This window comes from Gymnogyps californianus, chromosome 13, assembly GCF_018139145.2.
Source record: "Gymnogyps californianus isolate 813 chromosome 13, ASM1813914v2, whole genome shotgun sequence".
In the NCBI taxonomy this organism is placed as follows: domain Eukaryota; kingdom Metazoa; phylum Chordata; class Aves; order Accipitriformes; family Cathartidae; genus Gymnogyps; species Gymnogyps californianus.
Genome location: NC_059483.1, coordinates 16,396,695 through 16,420,220, shown reverse-complemented (window position 1 = coordinate 16,420,220; position 23,526 = coordinate 16,396,695). Strand labels below are relative to the sequence as shown.

Below are 23,526 nucleotides of genomic sequence, written 5' to 3'. Positions count from 1 at the left end.
TAGGTCATATAGGTCTTTCATAAATCAAAAATACTTGTTTGCATAGTTGTTGAGTTTGAGAGAGCTTTTGGCTCTAAACTGTTAACTTAGACATAATTTTAGGGTAAGTTAAGAGTTGGAGAAGACTTGAAGAGTAAAAATAGGAGAAGGAAAGTAATTAAAAAAACTTTCAGACAAATCCCAAGAACTTAATTTCAGGCATGAATATGTATTTTGAGTGGAAATTTCCAGCAAATAGGCAATCTCCTAGCACTCCTCTGGGTTTGTGCACATGTGCTAAAATATGTGGCTTGGAAATTCATTTTTAATATCAGCTGCAACAAGGTGTAAAGGAGGAAGAGTTGCTGAATTGCTCCACCTCCTTGCATTCAAGACATGCTCTGCTGCATATCACATTGCATGGGGAGGTATGATGAGAGACAGCACAAGCTGTCTATCCAGTTATTCCATGGGAAGCTTTTGGGTTAGGAGCATAGTATGATAATGAGCTACCTGTTTGGGAGTCAGGTGAAATTTAGCTAGTTATCACCAGGTTGTTAATCTTAAGTAGCAAGCTTAGGAAATAAATTTAGTCTAGATATACTGGTGATGCGTTTCGAGAACTGTCTTTGAAGCATAAGGTAGGGCTGGGTCCCAAGATAGGCAGAATAATCATTTGCAGGCTTCTAGGCAGCTGTGTCCCTACTTTGAATATCTAAACCTCTGGATGATGAAGATTGCTGCTGATTTCTGGTGATGGAAGATCACCATAATGCTCTTCAACGATGTGGAAGAGCTCTGGGTTTAGGATACAGAAGATCTCTTTTCTTTATGGCAGGAAAAGGTACAGATTTCAAAGGCGGTTAAATCAGTGATTAATAGCTTCTTACATAATCCTTTAAAAATGTCGTTTAGGTTCCTGCAACCCCAGCATTTTAAAATTTCTAACTGGAGAAGTCATTAAGTCAAGTGATTTATATATGAACTCCCTGTATTCGTACATCTCTGTTGCTGATAGTGGGCAGGTAGTCAGTGCTGTTGAATAATGGAATACCATTTAACTACTAGAATTGTAAATAAGCCTTTAGTAAAAATCATAAGTCCTTATTATGAACCAATAGGTAGTTACCCTGACATCAATGAAAAAACTTCCATTGACTTCAAAGCATTGCGAATTTATCTCAAAATGCAAAAATCAGTGAGAGATGAGGGCTTTAGCTGTGATTAGTTATGCTGCTGGTAACTTCAATTTGTTTTGCTTAACATTGCTTGTGTTGTATGTATGGACACCTTTTTATTTTTTGCGTTGCAACTGCTGCCATCTACTGTGTAAATGCTGGGATTACATGTACGTAACACGAAGGGCTTACATTGGCTGACTTAATGGAAGAAAAGAAGAAAAGCAGATTTAGTTGCTTTGGCCGTTCTTCCAATAAACATGGTAAAACATGGTCTGATTTGCAGTTGAACTTTCTTTTGTGCCAATACTGCATTTGATGTGTCAGCTTTTGAAAGCACATATTGTATGCATTTTCTATAACAAAGGCATATACATCTTTAGCATGTAGACACTCATGCATGCAGTTCTGCTGTTTTAAGTGCATGTTTGAAATAGACTGGTGCTGCAGTGCTCTACCTTTCTAAAGCATATTCTTTAATCCGTTTAGATTTCCACTGAAGTGTCTTTGTGACTGTTCTTGTTGAAGCATAAGTTTTCTTTTTCAAAAGTCAGGTAAACCAGATAAAAAATGTATTTTAAATTCAGGTGTGAAGAAATTAATCAAAGTATTTTACAAGCTTTATAATGGATCATAGTGTAAGCTTAGAACAGTATGACGATAATATTTACTATTTATTTATAATACTTTTAATGTAGAATCTAACAAAGCATAGACTTTTGCTGTATCTCCTCTTGTTATTGATGGTTTTGTTTCTGTAATTTGTGTTTTATTCAATTTCTTTCCTACCCACAATGGAGATGGACAGGGGTTTTAGAGTATGATAGTTATTTTCAAATCTGCACTCTTTTAATACTGGCAAATGTATTGATTTGACATAATCACAATTGTAGTAATTAGGAGATCTAGTTTTAATCCTACCTGCCACAAAGTTATTGGAGCAACTGACTTCCTTGCTGTCCCAAGAATCACTGTTGTGGCTCAGACTGAGGCTGACAAATCTGATCCAGTTACTTTAGAGAATGCAGAATATTAAGTCAGAAATTGCTAGGACCCTGTGGACTCATTTTCCACAAATACTGAGTCTGCTTGAAATTATTTGTTTAACTGTTGCATATATTGTCTAATAACTCGCACAGCTTAACAGGCTGGAATAATTTTTCCATAAAAATTGCTGAAAGGCAGTGGTTGCAATTTTACTTTGGATATGTGTTTCAACATAGCCTTTAAACTAGCAGGTTCAGGTTCTGATGTCAGTCATGAAGCAGCAGGGAACCGGCTGAAAACTTGCTGTTGTCTACCGGCCGCAAATGCTGTCTCGCTACTAGTACCTGACCTTGCTGGTCAAAAGCATTCTCAAGCATGTGTGCACTGACTTAGTTTCATCTGTGTCTTGAAGGGCAGGTATACCTTTTATGAGTAGGTTTTTTCTAAAGCACAAATCGGTGACCTAAGTCTATTTCTTTCTGTATTTGTGAGACTATTATGCTGATCTGAATAGCTCAAACTTAAGACTACCACTGGATTAGAAATCCCACCCTCAATATTTTTCCTTGTGTTACCTCTACCTCCATTTCTGTTAAAAGCACCGCATCTGTAGAGTATACAACATTCTCAAGATTCATAGTGTCATCCTTCAGGCTAGAAGTGGTTGGTTCAGTGATGCTTCTGTAATGAAGACTGATTATTTCTCTCTCCTTCCACTGCTATGCAACCATTCAATCTTATGTTGAGTTTCCATGGGCTGCCTATAAAAAGAGAGAGCCTGTAAGAATGGTTGTTGATAGTGTCAACATTAAATCTGCACTATGAAAACAGATATCTCACTACAGTATCATGTAGAACATCTTCCAGGCAGTCCCTCCTTAAACTGAATTTACCCTGAGGAGCTTCACAGTCAGAATGGATAGTACCACTTCTTTCTGATGTGTTTTCTGGGCATACAGCAGACTTAGGAAAATTTTAGAAGAATTTGCAATGATAATGTTGCCTCTTTGCGGATTTTTTTTTTTTGTTCTGTTTTCCTGTTTGACTACCTCAAAGATTTAGTGTAAAGGATTTAGAAAATCCATGTACTGATTTGAGAAAGAATTAGGAGAATTTTGGAGCTCATGGAATTGGTTGGATGTTACTAGCAGACAGAAGATGACCATTTTGCAAGGCTGATATAAGATTTTGCCAGTACAGTACCTTTTTTAATAATTGTAAGATTCTCTCCATTAGCTATTACTGATTATCTGACTAGCTGTGCAGATCACTCCACTTCTGCAGCTCTTTTCCTTCAGCACATCTAACCAGAGAGCTACCCAAGGTGCATCAGAGTGGAAATGAGATCAGCCTGTGGATCAAAAATACATAGCTGAAGTTGAACCAGATTAAAATATTAATTACACACTTTCTAGAGGAAAACATTTCCAACAATAATACTTGCCACCACAATTCAATAATTCAGGGTGTAATTTAGCCTGCTTCTGGATTGTGCAGTGACATTAAATTGTCATATCGCAGGATTATGGAATTTATTTCTTCCAGCTCCAGTTGGCTAGGACATATCAATGCTGATGGACACTGACTTGCTCTTAGCTATGCATTAATTACATTATGTCCTGGAGTGGAGTTTGAAATCTCTGCTCCAAAATCTGTTTAGAGTATATAGTAAACATTATAACATGAGAAAAACAATCTATTTTCTTATCCATAGAAATAAAATGTAGTAGTTGATATATTTGACCTATTTTCTATATACTCAGTAAAGTCCTAAGCTGCATGCTATATGGGTTATGTTGCCTAATGCATGCATTCTTTCGTTTGAAACCAGTTACCATAATTGAAGACAGCTGATACTGCCTAGAAATCTAGATAATCTTTCCAGAAGAATGCCAGTAAAATAAGGGCAAAAAGTGAATAAAGAATAGAGAAAATTTGGTATCTTCCTTTGACTACTGGAGTAGCAGTTTAAAGATCTCAAAGCTGGCCTTACTGAGATCAGATGGTCTTTCAGAAGTTCATTCTGTGTGCTGTACTTTGCCCAGTGAACACTGCCCTTAAGCTGTGGGCATGAAATTGAGTCTTTTCAAGACTTGCTAGGTTGCTTGCATTAGCGAGAGTGGATGTGGTCGTGCAGTGTTGTTGCTGTTTTCCTCTGGCTAAAGGTTTAATGACTTGCTAGCATTGCTGGAGCTAGACTTCCACATGGTGCCTTTCTCAGTACTTCTGTCAAGTTTTTCTTTTGGCATATAAATTGCAGTATAATGATAGCTGAGTTTCTAATGTAAACTGAACTGTCTGTGGTTCTTTTTTTCCTCTTCCGTTTTTGTAACACAGCACCTGCAAGTCACTAATAGAGCTAGAGCAGTAGCCCTGTCTGAAATAGAGAATAACGTTCTGGCTGTGTTTAATAATTAGCAGAAGTGACATTGGCTTCAGTAGGGACAAAGATTTTTTTTGGGGGGGGTACTTTGTTTTTCTTCATGCAGTCATGTTCAAAAAGGGCTGGTATTTCTTACTGTGGGTTAACGCATCAAGTCTGGTTAGACTTGAATTAAAACAATATTACTTTACACTTACTCTTTTAAAAATTATTTGGCATGTATTAAAACAAATAGCATTTGTGTGGCAGTGAGTGATGCTTTGTGAGGAACTGGATTCTGGGTACTGCTTTTAGATGAGGGAAGGGTTGATAAATTTGAAACACAAGTATGAGACACACATTGCACATACATATGATACTTGCAAAAGTGGGCCTAGCTCTATTTTCATGGCAGCTCTTAATAACAGTGTGTGAAACAAGACTTCTGCACTCATATTTTGCAGTTGCCCATCACAAGTGCTAAAAAGTTCATCATTAGGTGGCTATAATGTTGTGTATCCTAACAGCATGCAAGTCACCTAGCACAAGACAGGGAAACTCCTTGCGTTTATTGCAAAAGACTCTGGCATTTTAAAATAAAAACTATTAGTTCTGAAGATCTGAGACTGTCTGGAATAGTTTTGCAAATTTTTTTTTTTTCTTAAACCCTTTGAAATTTTAATACTTGAATTTGGGTATCATCAAAGATTGTTTGCTTTTCTTCTGAATGAAATTCCTTTTGAACTCTCTGACTGTAAGCTGTGAAGTTCACACAAGACTAGCAATATTCATTTTTTAAAACTGATTTCTAAAGAGAAGCATGATATTAGAATTGAGGCACTTGCAGGTGCTAACCAGGGATTTTTCATATATAAAGCAATTACAGTAATATTTTGAAAGAATCATCAAAACAGAAGAACCTTGTGAAAGAAGGTTTTGCTGTGCTTACTACCTGAAGTGCCTTGTTTATTCAAACACCTGCATGGACATTTTGGATCTTTCTTTATGTCAACTCTGTGTTTAACATTCCATGTAATGGTGACTTAAATTTATGGGGACAGATTCTCAGCTGTTGCAAATAGTAGCTAAGCATTTAGCCTGCATAGACGTATCAGTCTCTCAGCTCGGATGGAATTGATGGGCATGGAAACCAAACTACCCTTTACCACTTCTGTGCATCTCTATGTCAGTGTTGAGGCAACATAGAAGCTGTGCAGAGAAACTGTTATTAACAGTTCTCATTTTGTATGTGATCTGTAGACAAATCGGAAAATTCAGGGCCTGATTCTCAAGTCTCACTTATATTAAGATGCGTGTAATTAAGCCTGCTTTAAGCCTCCTTTAGGGTACCAAAATAGTGAGACATCCCTAACAGAAATAGATATTGTAGCCCTTCTGCGGTCAGTACTCTCAGTCCACAGACATGGGCTTAAACCCTCCCCAACAAAACAAAACAAACGAGAAAACCAAACAAGCAAACCATCAAAACAGCAGAAGGTACACCCCAGAATACCTTTAAGATACTCTGGTTTTCTTTTGTTCTTGCTGTTCTGCAGTAATTTCAGTGCATCTTCCACCTCTCTTATTTTTTCCTACTTTATATGGTATTTCTACTGTATAAACCAGCAACATTAATTCTACACTTTTCTTGTTCCTGAGGTTTTCCTTTCATGCTTGCTTTGCAGACATGGAAGTAGTGTTCTCCCCTAGGAAGTACTGAGAACTTTGGCTGTTCATCATTTCCTAACATCTTTTGACATATGTTGTCCTCCCTCTATATTTCAGTTGATTTGAAGATAAATGGTGATGACCAATCTGCAAATGAGTTTTGTCTAAAAAGCCATTAGCTGCAATTGCTAACTATTCAGTAATTATCCACTGTATGCACAGTAATTCACTGTGTAACAAATGTAATAATCCCCTTTTTATTAGTAATAATTCTCATCATCCTTTGTAGTACCCATTCTGCCATTCCCAGTGCTCCTCCCTGTCTGCTCATATAGTATTTGCAGGCACAATTACTTTCTAGCATCTTGCCGTGATAATTCATAATGGAAGTAAAAGCATGGAGTGGTCAGTATGATCAGAGTGTGATAGTTCCTATTTTCAGAACAACTTTGATGACATTTCTTGGAATTAGTGAGCATGTTAACAACATTTAAACTGATAAGCACCTCCAAAGTGTTAACAGAACACTTCTTAAAATGAAAGGTCACAAAATCTAGCTCAGGTTTATTTCTTTACTAGGGGTGGCATGCTCTTTGTTACAAAACTCCTCTAGATTGTATTCTGTAGTGCATTTTCAACAGTTATGTTGAATCATTGAAAAGAAACAAAAAAAGCTACAATACACTCTGGAATTCTGTGTGCTTTCTTTTGTTGTAAGAGGAGGACTGATGAAGTGTCTTAACTTCATCTGCTATTCCTCAGATCTTCCAAGCTCTCATTAGACCTGCAAAAAGTGGAGGTATTCTTGCAATAGAACAGGAGATCACATTCTGTGTAATGCCTTGCTTGGCTATCGATCTAAAGCAGTTTCTGTCTCCTAACAGCAAGCATGCCCACCAGTGAAACTGAATCAGTGAACACAGAGAATGTGAGTGGAGAAGGAGAGAACCCAGCATGCTGTGGGAGTTTATGGTGAGTACACAGACTGTTTTCAAGTGCCCACCCTCATCATCTCAAAATTTAAATGAATCATTCTTTCCCCATTGTTTATTTAGCCAAAACTGCTTTCAAATAGTCAAGCTTTGTATGACACTTGCAGGTTTTTTTTGCCTTTCAGTAGTTTAGTATTAGACCAATTATTACAGCGTTAAAGCACTCCTAAAATTCTCAAGAAGATATAAAATAATTCAACTAAACTTCCAATGGAGTCATGTTTTTCTGAAAGCTTTTATAAAATATAATTATTGTCTAAAATAATAAGAAAAGAATGAAAGTCCCCTATGACATGTAAAAAGAAACATTTTCTGTTAAATTGTGCATGACCTGGAGAATATGTATTTTTTAGGCAATAACTGAATGTATGGGAGTATTTCATATCCCCTGGTGTTCACTATTTATTTGCTCAGATTTTCATGACTTCCAAGCAGCTTCTACGCGAGCAGTTTATTTACTTAGTTTTAAAGGAGATTTCCTTTCTTTCGCTTAGAAAATTTGTAAAGCTTAGGAATGGTATTTCAGAAAATAAATAACAGACAATAGAATTTCAGCATTCATGATGCATTTTGTTAAAAGCTTGTTTTTCTGTATATGTAATTCCAATGTATTGATTTGCAAAATTCTAAAGAGACCAAATTTGCGTTAACGATTTTTTTCCTACATTCTTAAAAATATGTTTTCTTTTTCTTCTAGTCAAACCATCTCAAAATCCAAGTTCAGGTCAGTATTTTCCTCTCCATCACTTTTTTCCTGGTGACTATTTACACATCATGATGATCTCCTATAATTATTCTTTATTTACTGTACTTTAAATTTTACTGTGTGAAAATTCTTCCTAACAGTTACTGGTGAATACAAAAGTAAAGTATCCATGAACACTTTTGGAAATCAAACTCACTGATTTGCTTTCCTGATATTTGTGGCTCTCTCTTCACTTATTAGGAGCATTTGGGAATATGAGCTTCTATTTTCAAGTATGATTGCAGAAGGGAAGTGTTAGAAGCAAAATTAAGAATTGATAGTCCTGATATTGTAGACACTGGATGTGCCAGTACAAAACTAATAGGTTTCTTTATTTTGGTTTTATTTTCCAGTCTTATAGGACACATGTTTAGTAATTAGAAAGGATAATTGCAAACACAGATGAGATACCTCTTTCTGTTTAAAAAGGTTAGGTTACTCCATGAAGGAACAACAACAAAAAAAAAGCTGTGATTTAAGTTAAGTAATCAAGTGGTAGACTTAGTGAATCACAAAGAGCAAAGAGACTCCTACAGTTGCAGACAACCTACAGAATAAATATTTTTCACAGAAAATTTTCAGTGAAAAAAAGAGACAATCAAGAACATTTGGCAACATTTGGCAACATCTGGCATCAGCAGTTTTGGCAACATCTGGAATCATTCCAATTTTTTAACCCTAGTAAAACTGATTTCAGTGTTGGATGTATAGCAAGTAATTCATTGGTAACAGCAGTGTATTCTCCTTGCAGCAATGAAGAGGAATAGCATACCCAGGTTTATTCTACTAGCCTTACTAGCTCTAATGACCTACCAGCGCTGACCAGTTGCAAGCAGTTGGAGTGGACTTGTGTTCCTTCTGAATAGTCTTCTTTCTTTTTTGAAGAAGAGCTCCCAGGCAACAGTTAACTGGTGCTTTTCTACACTGAGAGTATTTTCATGTGACGCTATGATCAAGCTTTATTTTGTCAGCCCTTTCAGCCAGCAAACTGGTGACAGCATATAGATGTGCCTCACTGCTGAAGACTGTGGCCAATGGAGATCTGGCCATTTAGGATGGCAGTGAATAGACAACTAACTTTTTAGAAGTTTCATCATTAGTTACAAAAGCTGTATCATTTCTTGTATGCCTTCTGCTACAGAAACTGGCCTTAGCTACACCAACTGAATGGACCAGTTATGTCCATGTGGACCTTTGAGCTTAACCCTTCATGAAAATTATGAGAGATGAGGCTGCTTTTAGCTTAATAAAGAGAAGCGTCAGTGTACTAATGGTCTGTAATTTCTCTTGCCATTGCTTCGTTACCATAACAGTAGAACAAATGGAACAATTTGTTTAGTATTTCATTAGCTGAGAATCCCAAACAAGCATGATTATTTTGAATCATGAGATTGTCTGCAATCAACCCTGTAGCATACTGTTTATTGCTATGAAGCCTACTCATGCTGGTTTTAAAGGATGAAACTCGAATATGAAGTGGTCGCATGAAACTTCAAATACCAGGCAGTGCAATAGACTCCCATTATACTACATTCTCCAAGTTTGGTCTGTTTGCACAGTGGGGACTCAGAAGCATTACAGAGAAAGCAAAGTAATGCCTACGTTCTGAACCATGCCCATTATTCATATTTTAAGGAAAAAGAGAACTCCAGAAGCTCTGTTAAATGAAAGCTGCTATGTCATCTTTGAGAAAGGAAAATTTCTACCCAAACCTGATGTTTTTAATAGTCCAAGCAGTGAGTAAGAAGCAGTCAGTGCTATCCACCTCTACAATCAATGTTCATAATCAACACATCAATTTGAATGAAAGCTTACTTACAAGCCAGAAAGTCACCAAAGTATCTCCAGCTGTCTAGATTCTGCCACTGTCCTAAATGTCTTTTGCATGAGCTCTTTGATCAGAATCTGTTCTTGTGGCATTAAAAAACACAAGTCACACAGAAGTTCATTCATACATGTATTGCTGCATCTGTTCACAGAAGTTGTGGCAATCGGCAACGGGATGTTGGTGTCTCTCATTTGTAAGTGCTGCAGGGGTCTGCAGCTGCTTGAGGTCTTCAATCATACTTAAACTTTTTAAGCTGAATTTGGTAATGAGAATTCCCCTGTCAACTTTCGCTTGTTTACTTGTAGCATTGGGGAAAGATCTATCCCTTGTAACTTAATGAATCCATGTGAGGAGTAGTTTTGAGGCAACAGAGCTCAAAATTATAGTTGTGCCGTTGTCTTCCAAACAGATGTGGCTTACACCATGTCCCAGATCCCTAAAAACAGCTGACAACATCTGTTATCAAGCACTTTGAAGAGCTGCTGGTTTTGCAATGCCACTAAGAACAGACTGCTCTTCTATCTCTACAAGGATCTGCAGACTCACGGTTCTCATCCCATTGCTTCTGGATACCTAACATCTCATATTTGCAAAACCCATTTTTCTGATATGTCAGAAGAATGTAATTTTGGTGTTTTTCATTGGAATCACTAGTTTCTAAAAAGCTCTGTTTACCTAAAATACAGAAACTCTCAGTTCTGCAGCAAAGCCCTAGATTACGTGTTCAGCTGTCAGGGATGTCCTAGCCCATTTGAAGCCAAATGCTAAATCTTGGTCTAATTCTCACTCTTCTGGCCTGATCCTCACTCCAACTTTGGGAATGTTATTCTGCAATGGCAGTACACTGTGTTTCAGGGCAAAGTAAATCAGGACATAGTTTATCAAGGATATTGGTTTGACTGTAAACATGTTTGCATTTGGATCAAAATAGAAAATGCTTTTTATTGCAAGCTAGCCTACCTGCTGTACCACAAGTGAAATAGAAGTTAATCCTTGGAAATATGTTTCTATACAGTCAGATGGGTACTTGGTCAAGAGAATTACGTCCTAGCAAGATATAGCAATTATCTGCCAGTTTATTAAGTGAAGGTGTATATTAACCACACATTATGCTAGGATATATATGGGTAAATATGATCTGTGCTGTATATTTGTAATCTTCCAGGTCGAACTTGAAATGTTTTGACACTAGAACAACTGTTTTTTTTCTTCTCACCTGGAAGCAACAGAGCTATGATTAGAGGAAGATGGGGATCTGCTAGTTGAAGAGATTTGTGCATGTTGTCCTCTGTGAAGATCCCTCTTTTTAAGAATTCGCTTCCTCATTTGTCAGTATGATTATATGATCACATTAACTTTCCAGTCATGCTAAAAAGCTGGTACTATGCCCTGAATCCTGTAACTACAAAAATGAGGAATGGAAAAATAATCTCAAAGGCTTCTATTTTTTCATAATGAGTGCGTGCTCTGGTGCAATTCTTCTGTCCCATATTTTATAAATAAGAGTAGTGAAATCTAAGGTCTCTGTGCAGATTTTAGCACCCACAATTACAGAAGAATTCATCTTGGGCTTTAATATTTACTCCTCTGTGAGCTTACTGGTGAAAATACGAGGCACACCAGTTTCACAGATAGAGGGATTACGCATATGGTTCTAAACAGAAAGTCCAGTTTAGAAAAATACCGTGATACAAAATAATGTGAAAATGAATGTTCCTACCTTTGCGTAGGTCTAGTAGCAATACACAAACACACATGAACAGGAAGTAAACAAACTAAACTTCATAGATTCTGTGTGACTGACTGACACTGAGTTCAGTCAGACTCAATGCAAGGCTGGATTTCCCATGTGTGGATTCAAACTTAAGACTGAGGCCTGAAGGACCACCTAAACATGAATACCTGAGTGAGTGAAAGTGACATTGGGAACACGTTTGTAAGAATAATGATTTGCACATAAATAGTTATGAAGAAAAAATGATAAATTATTTAATGAGAACAAAAGCAGTGGATAATTTGGTTTGTTGTAACAAACTATGTCAATTATAAGTGTCCTCTGTGATTTTAATATTTATTCAACTGCTGTATTTTGTGAAAAATGCTTGATAATTTCATGAAAGCAATATTATATCATTGCAAATTTATGAAAATGGAATTTCTCTTCAAAACAAAAGGGTACATTTCATTCTTCCAGAAAAAAATTATGCTATTTGGTTAAAACTAGGAGGGGCGGTTACTAAAAAATAGAAGACTGTTGAGTGAAAATAGTGTAATTTGTTTTCCTGTTTTAAATAGCCACAGGTTTTCCTGGCACAACAGGCTATCTACTTCAGTCTGCTACTTACTGTTTATTTCTTTACTTGTACTAATCTAATGAAGGTGGAAAATTACTCCTATTCTCCTTTTTGAATTTTTGCTTTATTTCTGTAGGCTTTTTACATATGGTTATATTATTCATACACTTCTACATGTGAGTGCCATTGCACAACCTTTGACAGCATTTTCCTATGTGCACCACTTAGCTATACTGTTTTGTCACTGATTCCACAGACCTTTTGGGGGAAAAAAAAAAAGCCCCAGTGTTTTCAGAGAGCTATGAGTTACACACTTTGAGACTGCTTTTGACTCCTCTGAGTAGAGATATCCAAACAATATTATTCTTGTCTCATTGACTTCAATGATAGGATGTTCTGTAAGCGTAAAAAAAGGTGGTTTTACCTACCCAGGGAGTGAGCTGTCCTGATGATGGCCATGGACATAGCGCTGTTTAGCAGGGGACTGGCAAGATAAGAATGTTCTTGAATATCATGTTGATTTAGGTCAGAACAGGATATTTTTCCTTAGTATGGTTAGAATACTGCAAAAGCTTGAACCATCTTTGTACTGATATCTGAAACCAGTATTAATTTCCATTACTACAAGTACAAACTTAAGGTGCATAAGGAAAACTCAGTTAATGCTTGAATGCAGTGCCAAGCTCAGTTATTTTTATGGTGGTGCTATTGCATATTGGTTCTATTTTCTGAGGCAGATTTAAAGCATTCCTGCTAATTCAGACACTAAAAGTATTAAGAAATTCACCTAGTTATTTGTAACAATTTTCAAAAGCCATAGTTCCATGTTTTGGTACTGCCAAAAGGGCTGCAGTGCCCTTCCCCTGTCTCAGCCACTCATTCTTCCGGCTCTTTCTGTGATGCGGCAATACAATGAATTGGATCAGACAACTGACCAGGTAAATTCAACCCAGAAAAAAAGAAACTGGTTTCCACCAGTCAATTCTCAGGTCTGGCTCACTTCATTAGGGCTAGTTTTGGCAAAAGGGAAAGGAGAGGGCAGAACAAGGAGAGCAGACCAACCCTTTCCATCACAACACATTTATGCTAGACTGGCTTGATAGTGAAACTATAGAGGAAGAAGCTTATACCTGCACACTCGTCTCAATTCTTTGCTATTTTAAGGCTAGGTCAGGCTTCCATTGGAGTCTGTGCCTGCTCTGTCCCTTGAATTTTGGATGAAGCACTTGTCGGTTCCTAAAATGTATTATCTGAGTCCACGGCTGTAGTTCTGGGTGTGTGAATTTTATATGCCTCCCTTTTAGGTAATATCAAGCACTTCCTAATCCTTCTCTTCCTGTGACCCAGCAATATATTTTCTTCCTGTTTCACAAATGGAAATGCAACCCAGGGAGACTAACTGGTTCCCAGAAGTGAAGCAGGGAAATTAAATCTAGTTTTATGAGTCCAAAGCTAAGCTAATACCCTCGCTTGTGAATCCAGTTCATATCTAGATAGGGCCTGTTTACTCGTCCTTGATTGTCACTCTCATTCATTTCACAAACACTTGCCCACTGACACAATTTCAAGGCACATCAGTAGCAATCTCTAGGAGTCGCTGACTGAGATTTCTAACATTGTAGGGTGGATTTCTAAAAGTTGACTTCAACATTCCTGCCTTGTTTAATCCTGTCAGAATTGTGCCTGTGGTTTAACTCAAAGCCTACATTTTCAAACTAAATGTAATTTGAATTCTAAGTTGCTTCATTGGCTTTTCTTTACTGCTATTAAGTGTATGGGGCCTGGGAAGACAGATATATCTTGTTACTCAATTAGATTAAGCTGCATTTAACATTTCATTATGTCACAGGCAATTAGAGTCTCCAAAAGTTGTGGTTTACATTTAAAAATCTATAATGAAATCTAAAAAAAGGAATAACAAATTAGCACTCCCTAATCTGCAACTGGTAATAACTTACACCACTATCTGAAGTATTGTGCACATATTTATGAAAATACACGTGCTCACACATACATACTTGCACTGTTTTCTACATAGAAGAAACCCTCCTTAAGTTCATAAGTGTTTTCTGTATAATAATAAATTTGTTTTTATTTGAACTTTCAGTCGACGCTGGCGTCGCTGGAATCGATTTAATCGAAGAAAATGTAGAGCTGCAGTAAAATCTGTCACATTTTATTGGCTTGTTATTGTCTTGGTCTTTCTGAACACATTAACTATCTCATCGGAGCATTATAATCAACCTGACTGGCTGACCCAGATCCAAGGTACAATCAAAAATTATTTGTCCTGTTTTTGACTATGGATACCTGTATTCTATCAGTGGCTACTTTTGTACTTTGCCATTTTGTTGTTGTTTGCTGTCCTGAAGGATATTTAGCCCAGCCAAAGGGAGATACAAGAAATCACTGAATGTATTTGATTTCCACAACTGTAGCACAGCTTAATGGCATACCAGCAAAAAACTGACAATACTAAATTGTAAATACCTGTACTTTTATTGTTAAACCATGCTTGAAAGATGAGGAAGGAAATGGTAACTGGCACAGCAGAACATGCTGTGGGCTGTGTTGCTCAAGTTACGGTGTGAACTTAAGCTGTGAGTTGAGCAGCCATGAACTGTACGATGGATTGGAAAGATGAATAGTTTATAGAGGGCAGGAAGCTTTACATCCTTGTGTAATTTTTGCTGCTTAGGCATCAAATACATTCCAACATAAACAATGCTTCCTTCTTAAGCAAAAGGCTGCAAACGAGTATAGAAAGTATAGTACTAATATGTTAAAATAAAAATGGAATCTATGAGACAATTCAGGAATGTCTTTTTTTTTTTTTTTTTTAAATATTTTGTTCCAGATATCGCAAATAAAGTTCTTCTGGCTTTATTCACCTGTGAAATGTTAGTAAAGATGTACAGCTTGGGCCTACAGGCTTATTTTGTTTCTCTGTTTAACCGCTTTGATTGCTTCGTTGTTTGCGGTGGCATTGTTGAAACCATTTTGGTGGAGTTGGAAATTATGTCACCCCTTGGAATTTCAGTGTTTCGATGTGTTCGTCTCCTGCGTATTTTTAAAGTAACAAGGTAAGATTAACTAATACTGCTAACTTTAGGGATAGCTGAAGGGTGATCAGCAATTCTTTTGTAATACTTCATCATGCGCTGCTCTTTTACTGTTTTGTTTGGGGTTTTTTTGGTGTGTGTTAACACACGCATTTTAATTTATAGGCACTGGGCATCCCTGAGCAACTTGGTAGCATCCTTGTTAAACTCAATGAAGTCCATTGCTTCACTGTTGCTTCTGCTTTTCCTCTTCATCATAATCTTCTCGTTGCTTGGAATGCAGCTGTTTGGAGGCAAATTTAATTTTGATGAAACTCAAACAAAACGGAGCACCTTCGATAATTTTCCACAAGCTCTTTTAACTGTATTCCAGGTAACTTTCTTTCATCCCGTATGAAACATTTTACCTTTGATGATCAACAAAACTGTTTAAGTGATCACGTTGCCTGAAAATAAAATCATGAATACTATTTATTCAGTTTACTTTAAGTAGCATTCTGCTCATTAAATTCAGTACTCTGGTAACTCTGCACCATTTGTACCATTTGTTTCATGTCTTATTTGATCTATCTATGCAACATAGCTGTCATATTACTTCACAAAATTAAATCTCCTTTGTCCATCAAGTACAGGACTAGACAAAGAGGTGGAATGTTATTTTTATTTTAATCAAATTGTTTCCTTTAACTTCATTAGCTATATAAAAGTTCAGCTATTCCCAAACAGGAAAAAATGAGAAGCATTGTAAGAGTGCCTATTTGCATATGGGTCATATCACTTACTATAATATAAAAATAGTATGAATTTCTTAAAAGAGACACTGTCAGGTTTATTAAAATTTTAAAGCAACTTGTCTGTTACTTGTGAAAAGATAGGGCCATACTTACAGTTCACTTTTCACTATTTTATGATCTTTTTTTTATTTTTCCCAATTTTGATGCTGGAATTAGGCTGATTGGTTTCATCTTTCTAGCCATTTTCACATTCAGCTTTGCACATTACCACAATGTGAGTTTCAGACATTGTCGGTGAGTGTTTAAAGCTGACCCTGCAAGACTCAACTTTGTGTCAACTTCCTGTCTCTTTGGTAGAAGTTTCATCTGGTGGCTGCCCAGAGCAAGCAAAAAATCTTTCCATGTAATTTTAACATAAGAAAATCTTAATGAGAGATTTCCTTAAAAGTGTCCACATTTGACCTGACATTGCTCCTTTCAAAAATTAAGGCTGTACTTTCAAACTCAGCTGAGTTGGATTTTATTCATATTTTAGGCTGCCTCATTTTCAAGAGTGAGGCTTCCTTCGGTTTCAGAATACACTCAGGAGGAACCAACCTGTTGGGTGCTCAAAAACTATGAAAATCAGCTTGATAAGTTTAGCTCTCCAAAAATGAATTTCAGAAATTGGCATGCATATAATTTTCTTGAACAACCACTTAATTACTTGGAAGGAGAGTCCGCATTACATGTTTTCTCAAGATAGAACTGATAATTTTTAAGTTGTTACTTAGAAATATATAAAGTGCCCCTATAACCTGCATTGTAATACTCAGAATTCTTGTCGTAGTACAGAAAAAGTGGAGTTGCCTGACTGTAAACTATCCTTTTAACTAATCAACGGATTTCTGTAAAATTCTTTTAGACTTCGGTGAAATTATGTGAAACAATAGCCAATAAGAAAATCATGTAATTCTCCCACAGCATTGAGCTCCATTCAGTTTAAAATAGCTACCATTTCAAAAGCTATAGCAGTAGTGTGTGTGTGTGGTACGTGTATTATATAATTTATGATAAGGCAGCCAGTCCTCGTTAAAACTGAAACTGGGTAGACCAATTTGCAGGACTAACAAGTGGCATACACTAGAAAAGATTTGTGGCCGCTATTTCAAAAAAAGAGAACCTTAAAACACATACTAACTTGATTTTCAAGAGTGATGAACATTTGCCGGCATTACTACATATGTGACATTACTGAAAATCAGGGCTCTTACTTTTGCATGCCAAAATCAATAAAATTATAGGCTTCTATTTTTATTATTTTTGCCTTTGAAATTCGGTGATGTATATGCGTAGCATAAAATAAAAGCTAGTAGAGTTAAACTCAAGCTTTCAGGAGATGCTAATTTAAATGGAAATTTTAAAACAATGCATGAAAAGATTATGGTATTGCTTTATCTGTACAGAAGGTTAGCCTTATTGTGTATTGTGGTCAGAGGAAACGTATTTCTCTATTGCTCTTTTTGATGTTGAGTTACTAATAATATATCTGCTTCTTAGATTCTAACAGGTGAAGACTGGAATGCTGTTATGTATGATGGCATAATGGCATATGGTGGCCCATCATCGTCAGGCATGATAGTCTGTATATATTTCATTATCCTCTTCATCTGTGGTAACTGTATCCTTTGCACCCACTGGAAACATCTCCAAATGGGACTGTGTGCCAGGGACATACACAAAATTTCTCTAGGAGGGAGTAAATTGCAATGGACGTGCAAGCGCTTTCTGCATGTGCTAAGTCCTTTAAATAGACTTTTCTTTGTACACCCGTTCCCTAATGAATGAGACTCCAGTGATCTCTGAGTCCATCTCCAGCCACCCCAATGGCAGAAACCAGAGAATTTTTTTTCTTCCTTCAGTGGGGAAACAGCCTTATTCTACCTGCTTGTCTCTATTTGCCATCTCTTCCTCTGAAAATACATGAATGTAGTCTGATCTCTATGGCAGTAATTTCCCATACATCCTTTTGACGCTTGATATAGCCCTGTTAATTCTGACACACACTGACAGTGGAGCCAGCGATCCACTGTATAGTGCAGGGACCAAATGAGAGAAATCTGCACGGGGAAATGTTGAGTCCGTTAGGATTAAGTCTGCTGAAGCATTCCCCTTCCCTGCCTTCGGTGTACTGGAAATACTTCCTTAGCCATGTAGCAACAGAAACTAGTGTCATTCTCAGAAGTTCTTAAAAGGCCAGGAGGTAAAAAAAGGGCAAAAACATTCTATTTTCTGTACTATACGGTACTTGTATCAGTATTTGTACTTAACTGATATGGACTGAAGTACAGAATTTGATATAGGTTGTTGTAGACACAGAAGATAGCGCATTATAAAAATGAATTTTTCAAAATGTCTGAACAGTCTTCACTTTTAATAGACAATGTTTCATATTTGAAACTTGCTCAGGCTAGCATAAAGTTGAATTTCAGTTATTTAAAAAATACTTCAAGTATTCTGCTATTTTAAAATCAGTAACCCTAATGGATCTTTGCTCATTTTACACCCACTATTAATCTAGTCCATTAAATGAGTGTTATTTGCACTACACTCCAGCATCACAAATCTCTATACTGTAGGTTGGGAACATGCATTTTATATCTCTCACATTGTTAGTGTTTATGCTGATAGTAAACCAAACAGGTATAGTAAGGCATAATGTCCTTAAAATGATTTGAAATAGATATCTTGCTAAACGTCTTCTTGGCCATTGCTGTGGATAACTTGGCAGATGCTGAAAGTTTAAATACAGCTCAGAAAGAAGAAGCTGAAGAAAAGGAAAGGAAAAAGAATGCAAGGTAAAATAGCATGGGCATGTTGAATAGGCAGGAGAGGGAAGGAGAAGTGTACTGAATTCTTTCATAAGGATTTTCTTTACTTTATATAAATGTCTTTACCATATTTAAAGTTTATTGTACTCAGGAAAAAACTGAAAGAGTTTACCTAGACATTAAAATAAGACCCAATTAGTATGATTTTAGATAAAAGTTGGGTAGTAATTGGGAAAATGGGGTGAATTAAGGACATAATGATAAGCCAGCTGATATTTAAACATTGCAACGGTAGGATTTATTGTGCAATTAGAACAAGAATGTATCTGTTGCTGCCAGTGCACAACTCCCTGTGGAATCAGTTGTCTAAGCCTAATATAGACAAGAAGAAAACCTTCCTTTGAAATCAGTGCAGGCCTATTGCAGTCAATGCAAGTTGTTTGTATGAGTCCAAGGGCACAGTTTATCCCTCTAGAAATGAGTAATGATCATGCATTGAATTTTTTAGGGATTAGCTTGTGTAATTATATTCAAAATTATAATCTTTTAAATGGATCACTGCATTCAAATGCAGTAGATTTTACTGCTCTGACACCTACAGCTGTGCAAATCATTTTAAATATTTTACTATATGGTTTTAGGTATAAAACTTTTAGGTATAAAACTTAACTTTTCATAGAATGGGTATAGTTCACTTAAAATCTTCTGTCTTTACATGATGTGCTTTGTAATTGTTATTGTATTGTTTTGTAGAAAAGAGAGTCTGGAAAATAAAAAAAGTGAGAAGTCAGAAGGTGACCAAAAGAAGCCCAAGGATAGTAAGGTGTTTATTCTAAAAATTGTGTCTTTTCTAAGAAGCAGTTTTACTAATTTTGCTAGGGAGTACTTTTCAAGACTACTGTGCATTGTACAATTTCTTTTATTAACCCATCATCCCTACATTTTTTTCCAGACAAAGGAATCATAGAATGGTTTGAGTTGGAAGGGACCTTAAAGATCATCTAGTTCCAACCCCCCTGCCAGGGGCAGGGACGCCTTCTACTAGATCAGGTTGCTCAAAGCCCCATCCAACCTGGCCTTGAACACTTCCAGGGATGGGGCATCCACAACTTCTCTGGGCAACCTGTTCCAGTGCCTCACCACGCTCACAGTAAAGAATTTCTTCCTTACGTCTAATCTAAATGTACCCCCTTTCAGTTTAAAACCGCTACCCCTTGTCCTATCACTACACTCCCTGATAAAGAGTCCCTCCCCATCTTTCCTGTAGACCCCCTTCAGGTACTGGAAGGCCGCTATAAGGTCTCCCCGGAGCCTTCTCTTCTCCAGGCTTAACAACCCCAACACTCTCAGCCTGTCTTCATAGGAGAGGTGCTCCAGCCCTCTGATCATATTTGTGGCCCTCCTCTGGACCTGCTCAAGCAGGTCCATGTCTTTCTTATTCTGAGAGCCCCAAAGCTCAACACGGTACTCCAGGTGGGATCTCACGAGAGCAGAGTAGAGGGGGAGAATCACCTCCCTTGACCTGCTAGGCACACTTCTTTTGATGCAGCCCAGGATGCGATTGGCTTTCTGGGCTGCAAGCACACGTTGCTGGCTCATATTCAGTTTTTCATCCACTAATACCCCCAAGTCATTCTCTGCAGGGCTGCTCTCAAGGAAACTCAGTTCTGATGCTTTGCATCCTCACAGAATCTCTTAATCCAGAAAATCCTTTTGATTTCAGGATATCTTGAGAAATGAAGCTCTTAGAGCATTAAATAGTTAATGTTAGAAAATATCGACATTATTTTACGATTCTTGTAGGTATTTTGCCTGATAAATCCAATGGAAGAGATTAGTGAATGATAAATTCCAGTAGAATGTTCAAACATTCTTGGTAATTTTTATCAAAGTCTGTTGGTTATATTCTCATTGTGATCTACACAGCCAGAAGAATGTGGATACTGTAGAAAAATCATCTTTTAAAAATATGTATTAAACTGTCAGCTCTCCTCTGTTCTGAGTTACCCTGTTTTGGAAAACTCAGACTAAGCATAGGCATCACTTCCCTGACTTCAGAGGCTTATTTGGTTTGCTTTCTGTTGAACTTTATACTCCAAGCTATATTTAAATTTATTTTTCTTCTTGTGCATTCCTTTCATTGCTGTAGGTGACAATTGCTGAATATGGAGAAGGAGAGGATGAGGATAAAGATCCCTATCCACCCTGTGATGTACCAGGTATGTGAATACCAGCCAGAAGACAAACACATTTAAGCTTGTTTGCTAAAATATCCTAAACTTGCTCTTGCTGAACACTGAATCAATTCCTTTGAAGTCGGTGAAGTAGTGCTCTGTTATCAGTGGATAAATGGGCCTGTAAGCTGCTAAGTATTATCTTTTCCTGCAGCTTCCTAGACAGTACAAACAGCATATGAGAGTTAATACTGTGAGACTGAAGACTGCTGTGGTAGTACTATCTGGATGTGAGAGCAAATTCTAAACTTTTCTGAAACACTTGGCAAAAAAGGACATGTCAGGGCTGATGACGTTCGGTCAGTTTTGTCTTAGCTTCTTCCAGTCCAGTGAACATACTTATCTAAAAATCAGTTCTGTCTGATTGTCTGGATGCCTGTTAGGGAAATCTGCCCTACCTTTTGAGCACTCAGTGCTCACCCAGTGCACAGAGCTCAGCACCCCTACAACACAGCTCAGGCATGCGCTGCCGGTCAGGGGCTGAGCTTAAGTGGGGCTCCAGAGCCCATGTGCAGGGGGTGTGAGCGGAGTCCCCAGATGAGGCTGGTCAGGGCCAGTAAAGCCTGTTAGTGCACTCAGGGCACTTATGCACGCACCCATTTATGCACATAAACGTGTATATAAGCTCGTGACAACTATATGGATGTTCTTATATTGATTCATAGATTTTTTTAAAGCCATGCTATGAATATGTGTTTCCTATAAGCCATATGTATTTTAATACAAGCCATGCTTTTGTATTGTTACGAACAAAACCTCAATGTTTTTTATTTTATAGTAAAAAAGTGTTTAATTTAAAGTAGGTGAAGATGAAGAAGATGAGGAGGATGAACCAGAGGTACCAGCAGGCCCACGTCCCCGTAGAATATCAGAACTAAATATGAAGGAGAAGATAACACCAATCCCTGAAGGGAGTGCCTTCTTCATTTTCAGCAGCACCAATCCGTAAATATAATTTTGAAAAATACTGATTTAGTCCATCAAGGTTTAGCGGTGAAGGAACAGGCCTCCTTCCAGTGAGGTTAGGAATAGATCTTCAGTATCTTCAACAGGAGATTGGCTTCTCTCCTAAAGTTTTCTGAATGACTTGGTAAATGAAAAGAATTTGATAAATACATTAATTTGCTTCCCACTGTGGAAGATAATAGCATTTTGTACATATAGTCTGTCAAGTCTGCACATGTCTGAAAAGTACCCTTTAATGTGTATTAGCTATTTAGTGTGTTTAGTCACTGGATATATAAGCTGTGACGTAAGATCTGAACATCTTCTACATGAGATAGAATTCCTAGTAACCCTAGTAACCTTTGTGGAGCAATACAGGTGAGGAAGAAGAAGAGAAAATGAGAGAGAGAAAAGAAGGAGAATGGATGTATATATTCCTCTTGGGGTAGCAGCATTTTCCTAGATTCAAGCAAACACTGAAGATAAAGACAAATGATTTCAAAAATCAAGAACAATAATAGTTGGATTTGGGGGGGAATTGGAATCTTTCACCACTCAGTCTAACTCCAGAGCATTTGAAGTTCTACACTGATGAAGAAAGCAAGCTTCAGTAGTCAGTAAAAGTCATTACTGATTGTTGGATGGAAGTGAACAAGTGAACTCAGACTGAACATAGCTGTTACATTTATATATAGCAATTTCATGAGCAGTCTTAGAATGGAGCTTAATAGTTATTTCGCACGGGAGAATGCTGTCTTCTCAGTCGTAGAAGTCATCACAGTTAAGTTTAGAAGATGGTGTGGTGATCAAGATACAATGTTCTGGGCTTGTATCGTATTCATTGCATGGGTTGTCTAAAGCTCTTCAGAATTTTCAAACAAACTGGAAAAAGCTATTTAAACTAGTAATTTTAAGAACATGTATGCTGAATGTAAAAACATTAGATTTGTTGAACATGTCGAATTGCTTTTAGACTCAACTAATGCTACATATTCTCAGGCCAAAATGTCCATCTTAACTAAGATACACTATATTCAAATCATCTACTTAATAACAGGAGAACAAATTTTCCCCAAGAACCTTCTGATTCTTCAGCAGAATTTAGACAATTTCAGTGTTAGTTACAAACCTGATCCTGCCTTTTTGCCAATTTAATCCTGGACCTACTCTACCAAGGTGCTCAATAGCATTTGTAATAACCTTGGGCTCAGTGACTCTAAGCATATGTACAGTTCCACTTCATGTTATGTGGCTGAAACTTAGCAGCTCTGTAGTCTTCAACACCCACTTGTCCTGTAATTCTATAAGAAAATCTTCACAAGAGATTCTGATTTGGGTTGAGTCTCTAAGTAGCACGATGAGATCTGCAGCCTAAGCCACATCTCACCAGATGAGCATTTTTGACAGCTTTAATAAGAATCAAGTTAAAATGGGGATCTGAAATGACTTATTATCTCGCATTGGTCCTTTTGACATTGGCTTCTGTATGTGCACAGTGGTACAAACACTGGAACTTGGGGGGGCATTCATAACCCACTGAAAACTAATAGGAGCTCAGAAATCCTCTCTCTGATTCCTTTGATAAATGCATCTTCACTACAGGTGGATTGGATTTTGAATTTATTTACATTTTTAGGAATCAGAGCAATAGCTACAGCATTTGCACTGCTTTTAGCTGCTCGTTGTTGCTCTGTTCTGTCACTATTGG

The 23,526-nt window shown here is 37.2% G+C and overlaps 1 protein-coding gene across 1 annotated transcript in view; it reads left to right on the top strand.

Annotated features, from left to right (window-relative positions):
* The window catches only part of CACNA1D (calcium voltage-gated channel subunit alpha1 D), a 200,442-nt gene that overhangs the window by 106,259 nt on the left and 70,657 nt on the right, over positions 1-23,526 (top strand). Inside the window, exons 10-19 of the mRNA XM_050904926.1 lie at positions 7,059-7,146; positions 7,864-7,890; positions 14,141-14,301; positions 14,891-15,116; positions 15,261-15,468; positions 17,369-17,489; positions 18,552-18,666; positions 19,393-19,462; positions 20,789-20,858; positions 21,674-21,818. Of these exons, the coding sequence (XP_050760883.1) occupies positions 7,059-7,146; positions 7,864-7,890; positions 14,141-14,301; positions 14,891-15,116; positions 15,261-15,468; positions 17,369-17,489; positions 18,552-18,666; positions 19,393-19,462; positions 20,789-20,858; positions 21,674-21,818 (1,231 nt within the window). The remainder of the gene's footprint in view (positions 1-7,058; positions 7,147-7,863; positions 7,891-14,140; positions 14,302-14,890; positions 15,117-15,260; positions 15,469-17,368; positions 17,490-18,551; positions 18,667-19,392; positions 19,463-20,788; positions 20,859-21,673; positions 21,819-23,526) is intronic.